General features: G+C 43.1%; 1 protein-coding gene across 5 annotated transcripts in view; it reads left to right on the plus strand.

Annotated features, from left to right (window-relative positions):
- Positions 1 to 21,095, plus strand: part of SOS2 (SOS Ras/Rho guanine nucleotide exchange factor 2) — a 114,250-nt gene that overhangs the window by 25,961 nt on the left and 67,194 nt on the right. For all 5 annotated transcript variants that reach the window (XM_073350213.2, XM_073350214.2, XM_073350211.2 and 2 more), the window contains exons 2-6: positions 4,987 to 5,112; positions 8,978 to 9,109; positions 13,401 to 13,565; positions 14,046 to 14,249; positions 15,842 to 15,985. In XM_073350213.2, the coding sequence (XP_073206314.1) occupies positions 4,987 to 5,112; positions 8,978 to 9,109; positions 13,401 to 13,565; positions 14,046 to 14,249; positions 15,842 to 15,985 (771 nt within the window). The remainder of the gene's footprint in view (positions 1 to 4,986; positions 5,113 to 8,977; positions 9,110 to 13,400; positions 13,566 to 14,045; positions 14,250 to 15,841; positions 15,986 to 21,095) is intronic.

Genomic DNA, 21,095 nt, shown 5'->3' on the forward strand with positions numbered 1-21,095 from the left:
AAGACTACTCCCTTGAAAGGAACTATCCATGTGAAGGGGGTACTGGACTCACTCAAATTTGCAAGTGATAAACTCCTGAGGAGGCATTAGAAGGGGAAAAAGAGCTGTTCAAAAACACCCTATGAAAAAGAAAAGCATGGCCTTCCAGCCCAAGGAAGGACTTCAGGCCAGGTTCAAGGTATATCTGTTTTTTCAGCTTGACTTATGTTTATGCTTGACTGCATAAGCATAAAGCTCTTCAACCCCCTCTTGCCCAATGCATGGTTTGTATTCATAGATATTAAGGTCAGAAGGGACCATCATGATCATCTGACCTCCTGCACAATGCAGGCCACAGAATCTCACCCACCCACTCCTGCAATAAACCTCTCACCTATGTCTGAGCTATTGAAGTCCTCAAATCATGGTTTAAAGACTTAAAGGTGCAGAGAATGCTCCAGCAAGTGACCCGTGCCCCACACTACAGAGGAAGGCGAAAAACCGCCAGGTATGTCCTGTCTTATAACGTGGTAGCTTGCTAGTGCAAGACTGACAACTCCCCCTGGTTTTAAAATATTTCTGACCCTTAATGGCAGCAGTAGTGGGCTAGAACACGAGTCTAGCCTCCTCTTGACCAGCGCATGCTATCCCCTGCTGATCAGAAATGCTGCCCTCCAAGCAATCCAGTCAGTTCCTTTTTGACTGACGTCAGTGAAGGAGCTTTGCACAGGAAAAAAATTTACCTTCAACCATCACTCCACTTTCCTACAGAGCCTCGTCACTATCCTTTCCTTATTTATACCCTGCCTTTCAGTCAAACCTAACTGGTTATTTAAAATGTTGAGATCTTGGTCTTTGGTGCTTGTGCGTACTTTTATAATGCCTCCGCATCTAATTTTGTTTGCTGCTTTGATGCTCAGGCATTGCTAGCCTTCAGTCGGCTTTAGTCCGGTTTTTGTTTGTGCCCGTGCCTTGGCATTGTTCACTGTTCTCAGTGCATCAGTACCGTCTCACCTTGGCTCTTTTGTTGGTCTGGCAACCCCTCAGAGCCCTCCTTGAGACATCACAGGCTGACTTCCAGAACTCCAGTAGGAGGCTGGCCTGGGGAGGGCTTTGAAGGGAAGGTAAACCCTGGAAGCGAAGTCTGAGTTGTTCAAGACTGAGTGGTAGGCCTCAGTGCCAGCAGTGCTCGTTGGTGCAAACCCAGCCCCGCCCCATGTACCCCAGCAGGGCTCCTGCTGCACCAGAGTCCTTGCCCCATGAGCAATGAACCTGAGGTCTCCACTAAGTCGTTTGCTCCAAGCGCTGGAGTCCCAAGTGCCTTGAAGTCTTGAGCTCAGGCTCATGGGATATGGTGGGCGGGGGGAGCCCCTGTTACAAAGGATTGGGACAGGAGGTGCTTGGGCAGGCTGGCTCCATGATTTGTCTCTGTCAAAGCTTCCTACTATACAGGCAGTTCAGAATCTGAGCTGGGTTTTTCCATACTGGACTCATGTAGCAACCTTGTTTGTTCTCCTCTAGTCCTCTGTAGGCCTCCTGGTAGCCTCACAGTACCAGTTTCAGGTCATTTCTCTTATCCTATATTGGCAGGGAGAGGATCTCTTGACTAAAAATGCTGCTTGGACTCCAAGTCAGGAGAGACCAAAGGTTCAGTGACTCTCCTAGTCCCATCAAGTTTTGCCATCTGCAACAGTTGAGAACCACATCTTATCCATCAAGCTGAGTATCTGGCATTAGCTACTCACCCATAACTAGGGTAGCTTGCTCTATCCCAGCCCAGGTTCCTCTCTCTGACAGCTTGGCTCCTGACAGGCGAGAGCTCTGTAGTATGGTGTATCTGAACAGATGGTTTGTGTCCTGGCCTCTTGAGAACCATCCACTGAATAGACTTCAAATTGTAAATTGAAAAGGGTTGTGTCATAATGGAAACAAGGCCATGGGAGCCCTTTTACTTCGCCCCCAAACTGATTACTTTCACGTTTATTCTGAGCTGTCAAAAGTATCAGTGCCTGCAGCCCTATGTGATCAGGTTAATGGGGAGCATGATGCATTCAGAGATCCTCTGCCTTAGTCTTCTGTGTCATGGGATATCCGTGTGGTCTTGACAAAGCAGGTGAAAGCTCTGTTTGAGCTATGCATTCAGTTCATAAAGGAAGAGATCTTAACACTAGGGACTGGTGCACCTTTATACTAAATTTGATAAGGATAATGTAGTCTCAACTGAGATACCTTTTCACGGTGATAATAGAGTTCTACCGTAGTGAGATGAGTGCTCAGCACCTCCCCCCTGCCACAAACAGAAGTTTCACGGGGTGCAGGGAGGAGCGAGGATGCGGTGTGCTCGGGGGAAAGGGCGGAGCTGGGTGGGAAGGGGCGGGGCAATGTGGAGGGGTGGGTGGGAAGAGGCGGGGCCTGGGCCAAAGCCGGGGGTTGAGCACCCTTCGGCAGTTTGAAAAGTCTGCACCTGTGATCTGAGCGACTTCAAGTCCTGCACTAAGCAATGTGACCGCCAATCTGTCAGGTGACGTTTGTTCTCTCAACTTCTCAAAGGTTCTCTCAACTCCCATGCGCAGTGGAGTATCTTGTTTTGGCAGGATTTTTATAAATGTTCTTTTATTGTAATGTGTTTATACTAGAGAAGTCCAGGTCAAAGAAATGCACCTTGCACTTGGAGTGGAAAGTGGTGAGGTTTCTGATTTTCCTTAGTTCTTGGGAGAATTCATTCCCTAGTCTCGAACTGTCCCCAAAGGAAGAGATCTGTGTAGCTCAAAAGCTTGTCTTTCTCACCAACAGAAGTTGGTCCGATAAAATATATTACCTCACCCACCTTGTCTCTCTAACCATGGTCTTTGTCCTGGAGCTTGATGGTATTTTAGATATCCTGGGCCCAGGCCATGGAGTACATCTTTCGTTACTATCCCTCCTCTGAAAAGTCCATGTTAATATGGAATGATTAAGTATTAGTGATCCATCTTAGAAGATATTGTTTGAAAGAAACCCTTTTGAAGGTCAGAATCTTTCAATGTGAACAGGGAGCTCCCTTTGTCTTCAGAAGGAGAAACCTGCATGGATCAGAGGAACAGAACTTGACCTCACGGATGTAATCTTTAGACTGTGAGCTCTTGAGATCAAGGACTATCTGTCTTTTGTGTCTAGAAAGCACCTAGTGACTATTGCCATCAATAAATAACCATGTAAAGTCACTTATTGAGTTGACTTAATCTATAATTTGCATGGGAAAATGGGGAATTTCCCTTGTTGATTGTGTACTGTGTGGCTTTTTTATGGGGAGGCTATAATTTAAATCTAAGTATTGCTTTTTCCGGATTCGTATCCTGCTGAGATGAATGGGGAATCTGGATGGTCTCTCAGGGCTTGGCTACACTTGCGAGTTAGAGCACATTAAAGCAGCCCCAGGTGCCTTAGCTCACTCCCGTCCACACTGGCAAGGCACGTAGAGCGCTCTGACTCCACAGCTAGAGCAATCCTGGTACTCCACCTCGGCAAGAAGATTAATGCTTGTTGCGTAGTGGCTGAAATGCCCGGCGTCAGTGTGAACGAGGTGTTGCATTACTGCGCTCTGATCAGCCTCCGGAAACGTCCCATAATCCCCTTAAGTCAAGTGGCCGCTCTTCTCATTGTTTTGAACTCACCTAGGAATGCGGATATGCCCTTTGAAAGCTCCGTTTCTGACAGCTGTTCCAAGACAAAGCAAGCCGTTACTGTGGAATGCTGTGTGGGAGAGAGAGAGAGAGGGAGGGGGAGATCTGCTGCTGTCTGAACTTACAAGACAGCACGCTGACATGTTTTCAGCCCTCCAAAAACATACTCTCTCCCCCCACATACACACAACACACTTCCTGTCACACTCCACGTCCCCCATTTGAAAAGCACCGGTTGCAGTTAATTGCATGCTGGGATAGCTGCCCATAATGCACCGCTCCCAATGCCGCTGCAAATGTGGCCATGCCAGTGCACTTGTAGCTGTCAGTGTGGACAGATTGCAGCGCTTTCCCTACTGCGCTCTACGAAGGCTGGTTTAACTCAAAGTGCTCTACATCTACAAGTGTAGCCATGCCCTCAGTGTTTGTGAAATTTGAGAAAAGAGATCCAGGATAAATCAGAGTTGCTAAACCGTGTTAGCTAACCACAACCTTTCCATTAGTTTAGACACAGTTTAGTGTATTTTACCTCAGTGTAGCTGGTTGAGGTTGACCTTTGGGAGAGGAAGCCTACAGTTGATCTCACCGAGCTAAATTGAGGTAAAAGGTGGTGTTAATTTTTGACTATGCTAGGCAAAAGGTTGGGGTTAGCTACCCTCAATTTGTGCCTAATCTAGACAAGTGCAGTGACACTTACTCATTTATTCTCTTGCTCATCCATGCACACTTCACTCTGATCTTTCCTTCTCTCACAAATATACACTTCACATTTGTTTTTCTCACATACTAGACAGCAATTCACGAGCTACTTCACCCCATTCTCACATCCATTCACCCCTGGCCTTTTCTCCAAGCAATTAATTCTGTTCCCTGTCAAATTCATCAGTTCTCTTTTCTCACCATCCCAGCTCCTCGGGTCTCTTTCTCCAGTCTGTTAATTCTATCTCCACCCTCTCCCCCCTCCCCCCCCCGCTAAACTTATCAATACTGCTATTTTTAATGGAGGCCATTCCTTCACTCATTCTGCTGCTGAACCCGTGGTAGGGTATGGGGAGCTTACCTCTACAGTTGCTTTCTCACTGTCCAGGCAGCTGTGCCATTAGTCTGCTTTTGATTCACATTTTTAAAGTCATCTTTGCAGCTGTATTTCGTTTGATCATTAAACGAAAGCATTATAATGGCATGGGTTGACGCCGTTATATGTACTACATAGGAAAGCCCATGTGCATGGGAATTTGCAAGACGATAAAATATGTAGTATTTTTAATCTGTTTGTGCTACCATATGCTCCTCCACACATCCTTCACTGCAGCTTCTGACTGAAGAAAATAATTCTACTGTGCAGGTTCAGCAACAGGTTCACCCCAGTTTTTCAGCAAAAGAAGATTCCCTCTATTATATTGAAGAGCTGATACTTCAGCTGCTGAACAAACTGTGCATTGCACAGCCACGGACTGTCCAAGATGTTGAGGTGAGAATGGCAAAGCTGTCTTATCTAATACCGGAAAACGGGTGCTTGCTTACAAAATGACTGTACTCAACTATTGTAAGTGATCTAATGTTAATTTATAACAAGGTAGAATATAAATAGGGCATTTTTCTAAAAGATTAGTCAGTGTTCTGCTTTCAGAAAAGGAGTTATATTTGAGCTGCAATTAGTTTCTGTTCAGAAGTCTCATAACTGTCTGGTCATGTTTAAAACAAAATCTATTCTGTATTTAAAAAGTGCAGAAAAGCATAGCTAGCTGCGAATGTTTTGTATTGCTTTAGTTAAAATAGACCTTGAACTTTAGAATTCAAAGCTTGCAGGGATTTAATCTTCCTTTTTAGTTAATCCCCAAAAGCAAAACGTAAACATTTTAATGTAATGAATTTAAACTACCGATTTAGGTCATGATCTTGCAACTGATAGAGAGTGGGCAGGTTGCTGTTAAGCGTATGGAAATATATTGAACTCAGTGAGGCTCTGTATTCTTGCAGCTGTCTGTCTATGCACTGTCAGTTATAGAATTGGGGCCTTAATGGGCTGCACTTTTTAACAGACACATCCAGAGTTATGTCGTAGTTTTAAATAGCTGTTATCTTTCACATTAGAAAAATTGACTGCCTAAAGAAAAAAGGGGCGGGGGGGGGCGGCATTAAAAAACCAGCCTGACTGGTTTTGTAGCATATTAGACAAATTACAGCTTTGTATGTAAGGCACTTTCAGTCCACTACAAGCTGATGATCTCATCTAATATTCTACAGATTTGTTATGGAAATGAATAATTTGTGAGTACTTATAAAATGTAAAATATGTTTATTTACAAAACTGATCTCCTGGAGGGTTTGAGATTCTTAGTGTGTATAGTGTTTTTAAATACATTACTTGACATTGAGTCAATTGATTAATTCTTAATATTGGTTTATGATTGTTGTTGTTCAAAGATTTGTATAAAGCTAAATAAGCTTATTTTGTAGATGTCCCTTAATAGCCTTTATTACTTTTAGCTACCACCAGCGGAGTCTGGATTTAAACTTTATATGCAGAGGTGAAAAGCTGTATGTTCTATCTCCAGTCCCCAAGCTATCCAGTCCTCTAGAATATAGAGCAATGCTTTGCCATGTCAGAGACTGTCACCTGCTCGCCAGCTCTGTAATTTCTGTCTTCTAATACAAAAGGAATGCTAAAATAAGTTTATGTGCACATTAATTTCCTATTGGGTGTAATTATACTCCACATGTATGAGCTAAAGATTTTAGGTATGTATTTTATTAAACAATTACACCGGTACTGATTTATGTAAGAAACTTTGTCTGTAAGATTCCCAAGTCCTCACACATTGTTTCTTAGAGAAAAGAGAGGTGCTAACCTTTTATAAAACTGCCAATACTTTATCTGAGCAAAGAGATATCTCAGCACATAAGATTTTAGCTATACACAGGATTTAGTTTTAGTTGTATCTTTTAAAAAAATTGCTTTTTTTCGGTAGTGAAACAATATTGATAAAAGCACTTAGTAATATAACCTAACTAGACTTGATTATTTCATTAAAAATGAGGAAGTATGTTTAAAGAGTAACTGCAAGTTCCCAAAAACAGTAGTACACCTTGAAGGTCAACAGACTTAAACTCTACCAGATGAATGTAGGAATGAGTCAAAGTCTATTCATGGAGATCACTCTGCCACCAGACCCCTGAAGCTTAAATCTGGAGATTGTTTGTTTGCTGTACACCTCAGCTGTTCTCAGTTGTCATGATAGAACACAAGGAGATCAGTGATCTAAGATCCTGTTCATGCAAATACCTACACATGCCAGTAGCTCCCATTGGAGTAAATGGACTATTTGCATGTAAAGTTAAGTAGGTGCGTAAGTGTGAACAGGAGCAAGCCTAAGGTACCCAAGACCCAAACCATAAAGGGCTTAATAGGTTAGAAACAACACTTTGAATTGTTTCCAACTATAAACAGGAAGCCAGTGCAGTCTTAAGCCCAAGTGTCATATGCACTCTGTGAGATGAACTGATAAGTCAGTGGACAGCTATGTTCCACATTACCTTGTTTCTGGGTGACTTTCAGGTGCAGTCCCAAGTGAAGTTGATTGCAGTAATCCAGTGTAAAGGTCATGAAGCAGTGAATAATTGCGGCAAGGCTTGCATCCAAGAGGAAAGGTTGCAATCTGTTTATTTGGTGTAGGATAACAAAAAGGACTGTTAGCTAGTATTGCCATGTGATCATTTAAAAGAACTCTGAATCTAGCAAGACCGCCAGATTATACACCTTCCTGTCAAAACGTGGGCAAAAGCCCTTTATTGAGGGGACACATCAACTCAGTCATCTCCTGGATGATTCCTGCAGCTAATGAGTAAAATCTCTGTCTTGTCTGAATTGAGCTTCAGCCATCTAGCCCTCATCTAGATGTCAGTCTTGACTATACCCTGGGAAAACTGAACTATTCAGCTCTGGTGACGGTTGTAAAGTAGAGTTGTATGATGGCACCACCCAAACCATGTGTCACATCTGATGTTGAGGGAGATGAGAATAGAACCTTGTAGCACCCCACTTGAATGCCTTTGAGGAAAAAGAGCAATTGCCCATGACTACCTTCTGGGCCCACGGAGAAAGGAACAGAGCTTTTCATCTGGGTTCAGTTCCTACTTCTGTCACAGACTCTCAGTGACTGTGGGCAAATTACATCTTCTCTCTGTGCTTTAGGATAGTGGTGCCCAATCTTATTACACAGGAGGGCCACATAAACCTAATCCAGAGGTCCCCAAATTGAGGGGAGCAGAGGAATGTTTGTGGGGGGCGCAGTGGGACCTGGGCCAGCTCCCATAGGGATTGGGAGGGAGCATCTCCTACCCCTGCTGTGGCTCCACACCCTGGCCCCAGCATCCGTCCCTGGCTATGGCTCCGTTCCCAGACCCACTCCCAGATACAGCCCCAGCCTCGGCCTCCTTACCCCGCCTGCCCCCTCCCCGCCCCCTTGCTCCCAGCCCCGGCTCGGGCGGTGGGGGCATGGACAGGGGTAAGCGGGGGGGGCAATGACCCTGAAAAGTTTGGGCATCACTGACCTAAGCACAAGCTTGTGTGGGCCAAACAGCTTCTGCATACTTCCTTGTGTAAACTAAAATGATGTAAACGTGATGACAAAACGCTAATGAATCAGCCATTAGTAGGGTATGTCTACACAGTAACTAGTCATCTGTGGCTGGTGTGTGCTAGCTGACTTGGGCTCATGGGGCCCATGCTGCAGGGATGTTTCATTGCTGTATAGACTTCTGGGCTTGGGCTGTAGCCTGGGCTCTAGGACCCCACAGGGTGGGAGGGTCCCGCAGCCCAGGCCTGAACATTGACACCACAATGAAACACCCCTGCAGCCCAAGCCCCATGAACCTGAGTCGACTGGCATGGGCCAGCCACAGGTTTTACTTTGCTTTGTAGACAGACCCTTAATTCCCCATCTGTAAAATGGGAACAATATCCCTTTGTCTTTTCCAGTTAGACAGAGAGCTCTTTAGTGTCCCCTCTTCCTGTGTTTGTACAGTGCTCAGTATGATTGGGCCCCATCTCAGCTGGAACCTCTAAGTGCTGTCATAATGCAAATAACAAAGGGCAGGAAGGACTGTTTTGAGGCGAGATTTGAAAGGATGCTTGTTCTGTGGGGAGTAGAAGATTGTTCCAGCCTTAGAGGTGGGGCTGCATGAAAGGAGAAAAGCCTAAGAGAGAGAGCAATGGAGCAGTTAGAAGTGAGGAAGCGATGGGGTACAAACATCAATAGGGAAATTAGGTGAGTGACTATTTTGCAAGCTTATGTATGCTGACTGGTTAAACTGCATTTCTTATGTTTGGGCAGGAGCGAGTTCAAAAGACATTTCCTCATCCAATCGACAAGTGGGCTATAGCTGATGCACAGTCTGCTATAGAGAAACGAAAACGAAGAAACCCTCTCCTACTACCTGTGGACAAGATACATCCCCTATTAAAGGTATTTTAGATAAGTCTCAGAGTTAATTTTTACTTTATGCTATGTTTTGCTTGTTTAGCATAGTATCTTTAAATATTTCTTTTTTAATTTGTGTGTAAACTATTGTAGAAAAGAAAAGACAAATCCAGATCCGTTTCTGATGTTGGTTGGAAGAGTAAAAGTAGCCATTTTAGTATACTGTATTTATGTAAATGTAGCACTAAACCAAACTTTTGAATCTCTCTTGTTGTAGACTTCATTTATTAAAGTTTAGTTCTACTCTGAAAAGTTAGCTATGTAAAAAATGGTGGCACCTTACCCCCCATATCTACTCCCTTTATGTATTCAGAGTTCTACCTGGTCACCTTTAGCCTTTAGTATCTGCATTTACTGCTCTATTGGCACTGTGGAGGCAAAACAGCTGAGAGGGATAGAGCTGGATACTATTCCTCGTACATTAACAACAGAAATGTTTACTGAATTCCAATCAATTATATTTGTGCAGACCTGTTGGAGTCAGAAGGTGTCACTGAGGCATAATTTGACAATAGTGAGTTTTCCAAGACAAAACAGAAGCCCTAATTTGAACTACAAAACATTTATTATGGGGGGCGGGGGTTGAGAAGGAAACTAGCCAACTTGACACTCAGATGTATAGAGCTAGCAGATAAATTTTACTTTCAAACTACGCAAGTTTGATATGGAAATCGTTGAGTCACAAACATTTAATCCCCTGATGCTATTTTTAGTGTCATTTTTCTTAGCAGAACAGCATTTCCAACGTTCAGATCAGTGTAGCTGTAGCAATAGCTGAATTAAGTTCACTTCATTGCATGTGTAAATGGAAGAGGGATAGCTATCCCTTACTCAACCTTCCTCCCCATAGCCTTAGGAAAAGGAAAGTAAGTTGCTATTCCTTTACTCATTCATACTTGTTCCATGTGACCAAGTGTCAGTAAGTGACCAGGAAGCTCTAAATAAAGAGACCACAGAAACAGTGAGGGAATAAAAGCCTGTTGCTTTTGGAACATTGTAGTTTATGGATGGCTTACATTATGAGTAATTTACAAATGTACTTTAGAAGGGAGCTATTAAAGATCAGCAAGGTCTGGGAAGCATTTCTGATCTGTACATATAATAAGATATTATTTATACAGTGAAATGTAGCTTTAGTTAAGTTATTTTGTTATTAGCCTGAATAAGGGCCATATTTTTCTAAGTAAAGAAATAACTGGTACTGCAACATTGACATGCTTAGTCTTCAGTTTAGTAAGTTCGCTTCTTTAAGGTCACAGTAAACAATTTATTTTTTATTTTTTGTAATTTGTGTCAAAGTGCTCATTTGCTTTGAAGGGAACTAGGTTTGGCTCAGTTTCTAGGTATGGGTCTTAAAGTTGCTTCTCCTTTTCCTTTATTTAGAAATGTATGTTAGAAATCTCTGCTTGGAAATATTATTTAAATACAAAATTATGTACCAGCATGTGAAGATGCGTTCTTTAAAAAAAGGTGTGGTGACATTCTTTTATAGCACTGCAAATTACTTCAAAGGGTTTTTAAAAATATTAAGACTGTTGTGCTATAATATGTACAGTTCTAAGAAAGAATTAACAGTAAAGTTCTTATGGTTTGTCTTACGTAGCATTTCTCAAATACGGCCAGTGTGGCCACATACGGCCATCAGGGGCTTTTCTTGTGGCCACAGCCTCCGGGCAGTGATCGGGGTGGCGGCAAAGCAGTGGTCCCACCCCCAGGGCCAACAGCAGGGGTTAGACCTGCCCCTCCCCACCCCCGAGACACATGCTGGAGGAACAGGCAGCTACTGAGTTCCCCACCTTCCTGGGGTGGCAGACAGCAGGCTCTGGCCATGGAGCTCCAACCCCCAGCTGTGGGGCTCCCCTCCGCCCATCGCCTCTGGCCTCCACCAGCCCATCGTGCATTTCCCCCCGTCTCCCAGTTCCCCCCTATCGACCGCCCCATCCAAGGCTTAATTTGTCCCTGGGCTTGCTAGGACTGAGTAAGTCTACTACTGTGAAAAGTGATATTTGTATGTTTGTTAATATCACTTTTCACAGCAGCAGACTTACTAGCTAGCAAATCTTTTTAAAAAAGCAAAAGGAACAACAACAAAAAAGACAAGAACCTTCAGAGCACCTTATTTGTGTTTCTGTTCTGGTCCAGTAAAGAATAGAGACAACTGTACATTATTTTTATTATTGAGTCTTCAAAAAGATTCAATAAATTACAATGATTTGGACATGTATATTTGTTTTTCCTAAAGTTAATTAAGAATTTTAGGAAAAATTGTCACCGTGGCCACCAAAAAATTTGTTGAGAACCCCTGGTCTAACATATCCTCACATCAAACTTAATGGCAGGAAAAATTCTTGTTTGGCTTTCACTTCTTAACTAGTAGTGAGTGCCACTGGTTAAATTTGAAGAAACCATGAAAGCCTGGAAGTTCAGTTTCTTGGGCATACTGTTGATTTTTGAAATGGGATTTTTTTAAAGCATAGGTTTATCCTGAATTCGTTTTACAATATCCACTGATTTTTCATCTTTAAGTCAATCTTTAAAAATGCAAAAGTTTCTTCCTATTAAGGTATAATGTGGGTCTGTTTCTATCCATGCTTCATATTTCCAAAATGTAAAAGGAAATTCCTTCTGTCAGATGGTAGCATTGCGGAATAAAGTTAGCAACTAGCATAAAAAAAGAAGACAAACAGCAGATATGTATTCGATACCAGGCAGACTTGAGGCCTTTTCAGTATCTCTTTCTGGAATAATAATCAGACTCCTATCTATTGAGTATAATATCGTAGTTTACGACAGTGGTTGGGGGTGGCTGTTGAGAAGAAAAACCTAGCAGTTCTGAATAATGCTTTTCTTTCTAGAGATTACTCATTACTAAGGCTAAGATTTTTTCATGGATATTTTTAGTAAAAGTCATGGACAGGTCACAGGCAAAAAAGAAAAATTCACATAAGCCGTGACCTGTCTGTGACTTATTAAAAATATACTTGACAAAATGGGGATCTGCAGGTCCCCACATCACCTGAAGCAGGGCAGCTGTGCAGGGGCTAGGAGCCATTTGCAGCAGCTGGGGGCTGCAGGGTACCCCTGCCACCTGCAGCTCCGGGGGTCCCCTGCCTCCTGTGTCAGCGGGGGGTTGCCCACTGCCCGTGGCGGCTTGGAGCTCTAGGGGCTGCCAGAGGTGCCACGGGTACCCTGCAGCTCCCTGCCCCTGCGGGCAGTGGTGGACCCTACAGCTCCTGCCCACCACAGGCTGAAGTCACGGAGGTCGCTGGAAGTCACGGATTCTGTGACTTCTGCGACCTTCATGACTAAATCATAGTCTTACTCGTTACACCAGTAAAATCCGCTAGTGGGCAAGTATATAGGACCATAGTAGCTGGTTTTAAATGATGCATCCCAAAATAGATGATGGCATGATACAAGGTTAATATTACTAAAATGCACAAGCCTATCTGTATTTATTCATTATGGTCCTATCACAAATATTTAACAGGCAAAAGGTGTGGGGTGAAGTAAACCCTCAGCAGAATATGAAAAATATCATCCTGTTTGAAATGTTTTTGAAAGTGGAACAATGTCTTCTCTGTTTTTCTCTTCTACTCCACTTTCTTTTCTCCCAAAGCTTAATTAACCCCTTCATATTAATTTGAGTATAAGTATGTGATTTCTTCAGTTGCACACCTTTTGTGTGAACACTTCACTTAATTCCTATTTAAGATTATATAAAATGGCCACACTGGGTCAGACCAATGGTCCATCAAGCCCAGTAGCCTGTCTTTCGACAGTGGTCAAATGTTCCAGGATAATGGACAGGCCAATGTGAATTACAGCTTGCAAGAGATTAAGAGCAGACAATTTTTGATTCTGCAAAAGGTGCAAACACATTTTGCATTAAAAATGTAAAAGGAAGAATCCTTTTTTCTCCAATTTCCATGTGTAGACTTTCATCCTGCAAGGACTTAGGCTTGCTTAATTTTAAGCACATGAATGGTCCCATTCAAGTCCTTTAATTTTAATGGGATTTGAAAAGCCATGTTTCTGTAGCAGGCAAAATGTGACAGTGGCGTGTTTCTAAGCTCTTCCTTAGTAAATATTGCTGGCCACAGACTCCCTTTTTCTGTTCTGTGCTCTGGCTATTGCAGCTGTGTGTGAGCTGGTAACTCAAAGCAAAAATCCTTTTGGTAAAAATGCTAATATCTTAGTTTTCAAATATGGTGCTCAACGTCAATAACTTTCAGGCATGACTATAGTTTTACTGTGTTTTCTTTTTAATTTGCAGGAGGTTCTAGGCTATAAAGTAGATTATCATGTCTCTCTTTATATTGTGGCTGTTTTGGAATATATCTCAGCTGACATTTTGAAACTGGCTGGAAATTATGTTTTCAATATACGACACTTTGAAATCTCCCAGCAAGACATTAAAGTGTCTATGTGTGCTGATAAGGTAAGAAATAGTTGATTTGCTATACTGATGTTTAAATGGCTTATCGCTTTATTTAAAAACCTTGTGCTTTAGTTCCCAACTGCATCATGCTGTTATGATTATCATTATTATGACACCTCTTTGTAATGGTAGGTTCTCCACTCTGTCTTTCTAGTTTCATCTTTATTAAATTGTTCAGAAACCTTTTTTGTTGAATTTCAGTTATCTTCATTATCAGGCAAAAGCTTTTGCAAGATGCCTTGTGTTCTTCTGAATCCCTCTTCCTCAAATCCTAACTTGTTTTCCTGCTGCACTAAATTATAAAAACCACAGTATTGGCAATTGATCCTGCCAAAGATTCAAGTTTACTACCTTGTGATTGTTACAGAAAGTGTTGTGTTAAATACAGTTCACTAGTTTTTGAACAAATCGAGACCATTGAGTTTGAATGAGGGATAGAAATCAGACTTGTATAAAAACTTGACTTTCACTCTTTGCTAGGTTTTGATGGATATGTTTGATCAGGATGTTATTGGTTTGGTTTCGCTGTGTGAAGATGAGCCCTCTTCTTCAGGTGAACTCAATTACTATGAGCTAGTGAGAACTGAAATTGCAGAAGAAAGACAGTATCTGCGGGAGTTGAATCTGATAATAAAAGTGTTTCGGGAAGCTTTCCTGTCTAACAGAAAGTTGTTCACACCTTATGTAAGTCCCTTTTTAATTACTGTTTTAATGCTTAAATACTTGCATATCCGTTTTCAACCATAACTTAGCAAATTTACATTGACTGTAGCAGAGTAGGTGAAATTTGGTTTGAAGTATCCTAGTGTATAACAGAAGTGGTGATTGGTGCCTGAAATAAGAGGGAGGCACTGCAGATAGCAGTCTTAGATGAATATTCTCAGACCATTGTTTAAAAAGCAAGGGATTTTTTTGGATGCAAACAATAGTTATAGTGCCAGATGGTCATGTGGGTAGAAAGCCTGATCCTTATGCAATTACACACCTGCACTTTACCAGGCAAGCAGCATAGCAGCAGATGGAGGAGCTGGGGTTCCTAGGAAAGAGAGTGCTAGGAAGAGGGGCTGCAGATGTCCCTCAAAAAGAGGAAGATGTGAAACCTTGGTAATTTACCTTGATTGACAGGGAAAGGGGAAAATTGATTAGGGGGAGGAGAGACATTTGGGGGCTAGGGTGTGGGCAGGGAGAGATGGGATGAATTCCTGAGCATAGGATGGAGTGGGGCAAGTCTGGAGGTAAGTGGAGAAGAAATGGATGTCATTCATAGGTTGGAGTCAAGGGAAGGGTGCTTTCCAGATGATGGGTTGGGGAAGACTGCCCAGATGGGTGTGTTTCTGAGATAAGGGACACTAAAAGCAGGACTTGAAAAAGGAAGCTGCCACTTCCCTCTCTAAGCCCAGCTGGTACTCTGAAAAAGTGACTGCATAGCTTTGATCATACAGTTTTGTTATTGAGACCTGAGCTGGGGGTCGTTTTTAAATTTTCACTTCAGGTTAAGTTCAGAGACAGAAAAGAGCAAGGAGATGGAGGGGAAATAATGACAGCTTTAAACTGCTCCTCCCCTGCTGATTGTGGCCTGTTAGTGTACAGGCTAAAAACGTTAGACCCTATTATCCTACCCAGTGAATAACCCATAGCTTCTCTCACAAGAAACACTGCTCTCGAATGCTGGATTGGATACTGCACCATGCTCTCGGACATTTAAAAGTAAAAATTGTGCCATGTTGGATCAAAGTGAATATACCCAAGCATGATCGCTCAGCCTGAATTGATGCCTAGAACTTTCCTGCCTTTCCCCTCTTTCTGTTGTCTCGTCCCTATTTAGGGTATGTCTACACTGCACACTCCTTATGGCAGCGTGCAGAGCAAAGCACCGCATAGACGTGTAGACAGTGAGGCACTGCTTAGGCGAGTAATGACAGACCCGAATCCTGTGGGTATACCCTACATGACTCTCGATACGCCCAAGCAGTACCTCCTCCGTCTACAGTGCAGTGTCATGCTGCATCCATGCTGCTGGAGCTTTTCCCTGCTGCAGGGAGAGGCTCTGGCATGATGGAGGCAGCACAAAAATGCTCCAGCAGTGGGGAGAGGCTCTGCCAGGGTGGATGCAGCCTGTTTTCACTGCAACATGTAAGCTACGTGTGCCCTACACCCTGCTGCCAGTGTAGACAGGGCTTAGATAGCTCAAACTTTATTTGAAACACTTGGAGGTCTGCAAAAGAGTAAAGGAAATGGTAACAAATATTACTAAAGCATAGTTTTTGTTTTCTCAGGATATCGACATGATCTTTAGCAACATTTCAGATATTCATGAATTGACTGTGAAGCTCTTGGGGTTGATTGAGGATACTGTTGAAATGACAGATGAAAGTAGTCCTCATCCTTTGGCTGGCAGCTGCTTTGAAGATCTGGCAGAGGTGAGTTTCTAAAATCACTTCATAGGAATATTTTGTATTTTCATATTAAGCTAGTGTCCATGATTCTGTATCTCTGTGGAATGGACAATAGAGGGCATGTTCTGCTCCTCCAAAAAAAAAAGCTTTTATGAGGTTCTGAACAGAGAATGATGATAGGGCAGTCACACAGAGCAATCTAGATTGCTTGGTAAGATGGGCCCATTCAAACAAGCCTTTTTAAGACCAACAGATACAAGGTCATGCATCCAGAAACAAAGAATGCAGGCCATGTGTATATAATGGAGGGCTGTGTCTTGGAAAGCTGTGAATCTGAAAATGATTTAAGGGTCATAGTGGACAAGCAGCTCACCATGAGCTCCAAGTGTAATGATGTGACAAAAAGGGCTAATGCAATCCTTGGATGTGTAAACAAGTGAGTAGGAGTAAGGAGGTGATTTTACCTGTATATACAGCATTGAGGAGATGGATACTAGAATACTGCATCCAGTTCTGTTGTCAAAATTTTAAACAGGAGGTTATCTTAAGTATTTCCATTATAAAAGCCCTATAATTTGCTCATAAAGTTAAATCACGTTTTGGGCTGGTCTGTTTTCAAAGGTAAATTTTCTTCTGCAAAAATGGGGTAACATTTTTGAGATGAAGGGAATAGAGAGGAAACAAGCTTTTCCATTTAAAAAGAAAAGGAGTACTTGTGTCACCTTAGAGACTAACCAATTTATTTGAGCATAAGCTTTCATGAGCTACAGCTCACTTCATTGGATGCACGAAAGCTTATGCTCTAATAAATTGGTTAGTCTCTAAGGTGCCACAAGTACTCCTTTTCTTTTTGCGAATACAGAGTAACACGGACGTTACTCTGAAACCTTTCCATTTAAAGTTTGTCTTTTTTCTGTGGATCTAATATCTTGGTGGTTTGGTATGGAAAGTTTCTAGACAGGTGGCATTTTAGTATCCTGGTGAAAACCTCTTTTTGATTTTTGGCCACATAATTTTAAAATAATTACAGTACATGTAATATTTTCAAATAGTCTAAAGCAAAAAAGGGCTGAAATATGCATGCATGAGTGTGGAACTTAAATTGGTCATTTCTGTCTCGTGGATATTGAATAAAACACGCCTTCAGAGCATGTATGTAATGGTGTAAAACTCTGCTGCGTATTCTCGGTACACAAGCTGCAAATTCTCATAACTATGTCAAATCAAAACCAGTTTTTCCAAAATAACCATGACCATTGTAATGCTGAATGCAGCTTTCAGATATCAATTAGTTTTGTAGTAGCCTGGCTCCAAAAGTGCCTGCAGCTTTTTTACACTTGCATTTTATGATTCTTGTTCAAGTGGTGTTCCCTATATGTATTCCAAACGTGGGTTTTCATGTGTGCTAGAGCCAGACGATTTTTGTAGTGGTGTCCGTTGACCCACATGTCCGTTGTACATAGCCTCATGTCTCAGGTGAGGCTATATTAGTTTGTGTGGGTCAACGTCTCTTCAGTTCCCTCTTACTGCCACATGGTCAGAGTTGGAATCCCTGTTCCTCCCAGTTGTGGTTTCGTTACGAGAGCACTTTCATTCGCTTGTATATAGTTCTTTGTTGTTTTATTGTGAGGTAAAACAGTTAGTTATGTTGATTGTTTTCTTAGCAGAAAACAGTTGAAGGAATTTTGCCCAAACCTTTTAAAAAAAAAAACTTTTGGGCAGAGACCATGAGTGGAAAATGCCTCAGTGAAAATTTCAGAAAATTATGAGCATATCAACACAGAATGTCCTAATGCAGCCTTAACTAGAGCAGTCATAACCAGACAGTAAGTATAGAAACACATCTTCCAATATGTTTGTGTGGATCCCACTGTCGTAGGTGCTCGTATGCCTCCTGCACGTGAGACTGGATTCTTTTGAATAGCAGTGTCTGTCTGGGCCTTGTGCAATGGCAGAAAGGGCAGAGCAACCACGGCCCTCCTTCAGTTGGCTTTTACCACCCATGACAGTGAGATGGAACCCAGCCACTTTCTGACCAGCTACTTCTACAAGGCTTCAAACTCACCCTTTCTTGGATAGTGTAGTGAAGAGAAAGGTCTTCATCACTCTTCCCCCTTGTTTCCTTTAATTTGGACATTCCAATAAAAAAAAATAGAGAGGAGACCCTGGTGTACCTCTAGAAGCGGGGGAAGGTATTTTGCACCCACATGACAGACTCTAAACCAGTTGTTTTCAACCAATGATCCATGGACTCCTGGGGGTCTACAGACTAAGATTTCCAAAGGGATCTGCACCCCCAATTTGAAATTTTTTAGTGGCTCACAAATGAAAAAGGATAGAAAACCACTGCTCTAAACCATCAGGGTTCAAACCCTGCCCATCATATGATGGTCTCATCCTCCCTACTGACAGAAGATTGACCTAGTTCTTGCCTGTTCTCCCTGGGAGAGAGCCATATCCCAAGGTCCTTGGCATACCAGTTGTTTTCCTCTAGAATCTGTAACTGTAGGGACTCATGGGTCAAGTTACATCTGCTTGAGTGATCCATGTGGGTCACCTCAGACCCAGAGGAAGTGACAGCTACCAAAGTGGAACTGAAAGAGTCAGCATTAGCCACCACACTCCAAGAGCAGTTAGTGAAAAAGGCAACTAAGGGGACACTGTCAAAACTGGCACCATCAGCTTTGATGCCCTCAACACCAGCGACCTCAGTGCTGACAGCTTCAACATCGGAACCTGTGCCCCAGGAACAGAAGGACAACACTGAGACAATCCTGCATAGAGTGTGCACTCCAAGCAACACATGGGATCATCCCACAAGGAGACTGTGAAACTTAATTCCAAGGAGAGAGCCCCCAAGTCTGCCAAGGTGGGAATGGCACATGGTGAAGGACCTTGGCACCAACTCAGAACCCATATCGATATCCGCGACCAAACTGAGATGCCCCACTGGGTGGCAAACTCTCACACCTTATTCTTGAAATATAATTTCCTTACCTGAGAGAGGGTCTCTCCCTTCTTGTCAAAGATCCACCCAGCTCATAGGAAGTACTTGAGATTCGCAGTGAGACCAAATCACTGCCAGCACAAGGTACTATTATTCAAACGCTCCACAGCACTGAGAGTCTTTACCACCTGGCTAGCTGAGGTTGCAGTGTACCTGAGGAGGCAGGGCATCCATGTCTTCGCTTACCTGGATAACTGGCTGGTCAAAGGCAGATCCCAGCAAGAGACTGCAATGAACCTAGAATATTCTCCCTTCCTGTTTGCCCGGGGGTCCTCCTAGTGAACTGTGATGCAGAGGATAGAGTCCATTGAAGTTACAACAGACTCCAGGTCAGAGTGGGCATACTTATCAGAGTTCAAGTTCCTGTCATTGCAATTACTATTACTTGAGATAAGATCAGACTACAGTGGTTACAGACTTGCCTTGGATTGTTCAACCATATGCCAGCATGGCATGTATGTGATGGTGCTTCCAGACTTCACCTGAGGCTGCTGCTACTTTGGGTCAAGTTCATCTATTCCCCTCCAAGACATCGGATGGACAGTAAGGTCTTGGGGCCACCTCATATTGTTGCAGAGTTGACATGGTGCTAGACTCCAAAAAATTAAGCAGTGGGGGTACCGTTTTTGTTCCTCCTACTCAACAAAGACTTCTGTCGCAGATGCATCAGGCAAATGTTGTGGAGCCCACCTGGACTACCTGCAAATGCAAGGGATCTGGTTCCTGGAGAACATGGGAGTTCCCATAAACATCCTGGAACTCAGGGCCATAAGGCTGGCCTGGGTGGTGTTCTGGCCTGTCCTCTGAAATTTCACAGTGTAGAACCTGATGGATGCCACATCTGTGATTCACTGCAGAAACAAGGAAATGTATGCTTCTCACCACTCTGCCTGGAGGCCATCAAATTCTAGATATGGTGCTAGCAACGAGTAACCCCAGTGGCTCTTCACTTCCCAGGAGTCAGCATTGACCTAGAGACTTTATAAGAAAATAACCATGCCAGTCATGAATGGTCACTGCAGAGAGATGTTGTAGTACCAGTATTCCATCATTGGGGGGTTCCTGTATTAGACCTGTTCACCACCAAGGGCAGTGCCCACTCTCATCTCTGTTCCAGGCTCATTGCCCAGCACCTTCCTACCGCAGTGGAACCCAAGGCCTCCTTTATGTCTTTCCACCTGTTCCCACATCTTCCAAGGTAATTTCCAAATCCAAGAGTCACAGCCACGATGCTTCTCATAGCACCATATTGGCTGCAACAGTTTTGAATGACAGATCTGCTATAGGTGTCCATTCAGCCACTGAACCGGCTCCCATAGTTCCTGGACCTGATTTTGCAGCACCATGGCCAGATAGTTCATCTGGACCGTAAGTCTCTGCACCTGACAGCCTGGATGTTGGCTGGCTAAGTACCGCGGTCAGGGACTGCCCTAAATAACTCCAGGAGATGCGGTTACGGAGTAGAAACCCAACAACCAGGAGGACTTAATTGTCAACTTGGAAAAGGTTCTTGATCTTGGTGGCCTGACAAGGCTTGGCTTCTATGCAAGTACCATAGATTTTTGAATACTGCTGCATCTGAAACACTCTGGTCTTTTGTTCAGCTCCACTGAGGTCCATCCAGTTCTGATCTCAGTTTGCCATCTGCCTGTATGTTTGTGCTCCATCTTCTCTCACCGAGCAGTATTGAAGCTCCTCAAGGATGTGATGTATATTTACCCACTGGTCAAAGAGATGACTCCTACCTCAGAACTCCGTGTCATCCTGTCGAGACTCGGACTCAAAAGAGAGCTCTTTCTGAAGACCGTTTTCCTAGCTGCAAGCACTTTGGCCAGGAGAGTGAGTGAGCCCCAAACACTTAGGGCTGATCTTCCTTACATGAGATTTCATAGGGAATCAGGTCTTGCAACGTGTGAGGCACATGAGCACCTACAGTGGGATCCACGCCGACATCAGCTCAGAGAACCAAAGTTACTGTGAGGGTAAGTAATCATTGTTTTCATACATGTTAGAGAAGCCTTTTCAAAACATGACTTGGTGGTGGGATCACTACTGGACTGTAAATAAGAATTTGCCTCTTGACTGCCACCATTTCATTAAAATTTGTGTGAATGACAAATATGGTGA

Source organism: Lepidochelys kempii, chromosome 6, assembly GCF_965140285.1.
Source record: "Lepidochelys kempii isolate rLepKem1 chromosome 6, rLepKem1.hap1, whole genome shotgun sequence".
NCBI classification, from domain to species: Eukaryota; Metazoa; Chordata; order Testudines; family Cheloniidae; genus Lepidochelys; species Lepidochelys kempii.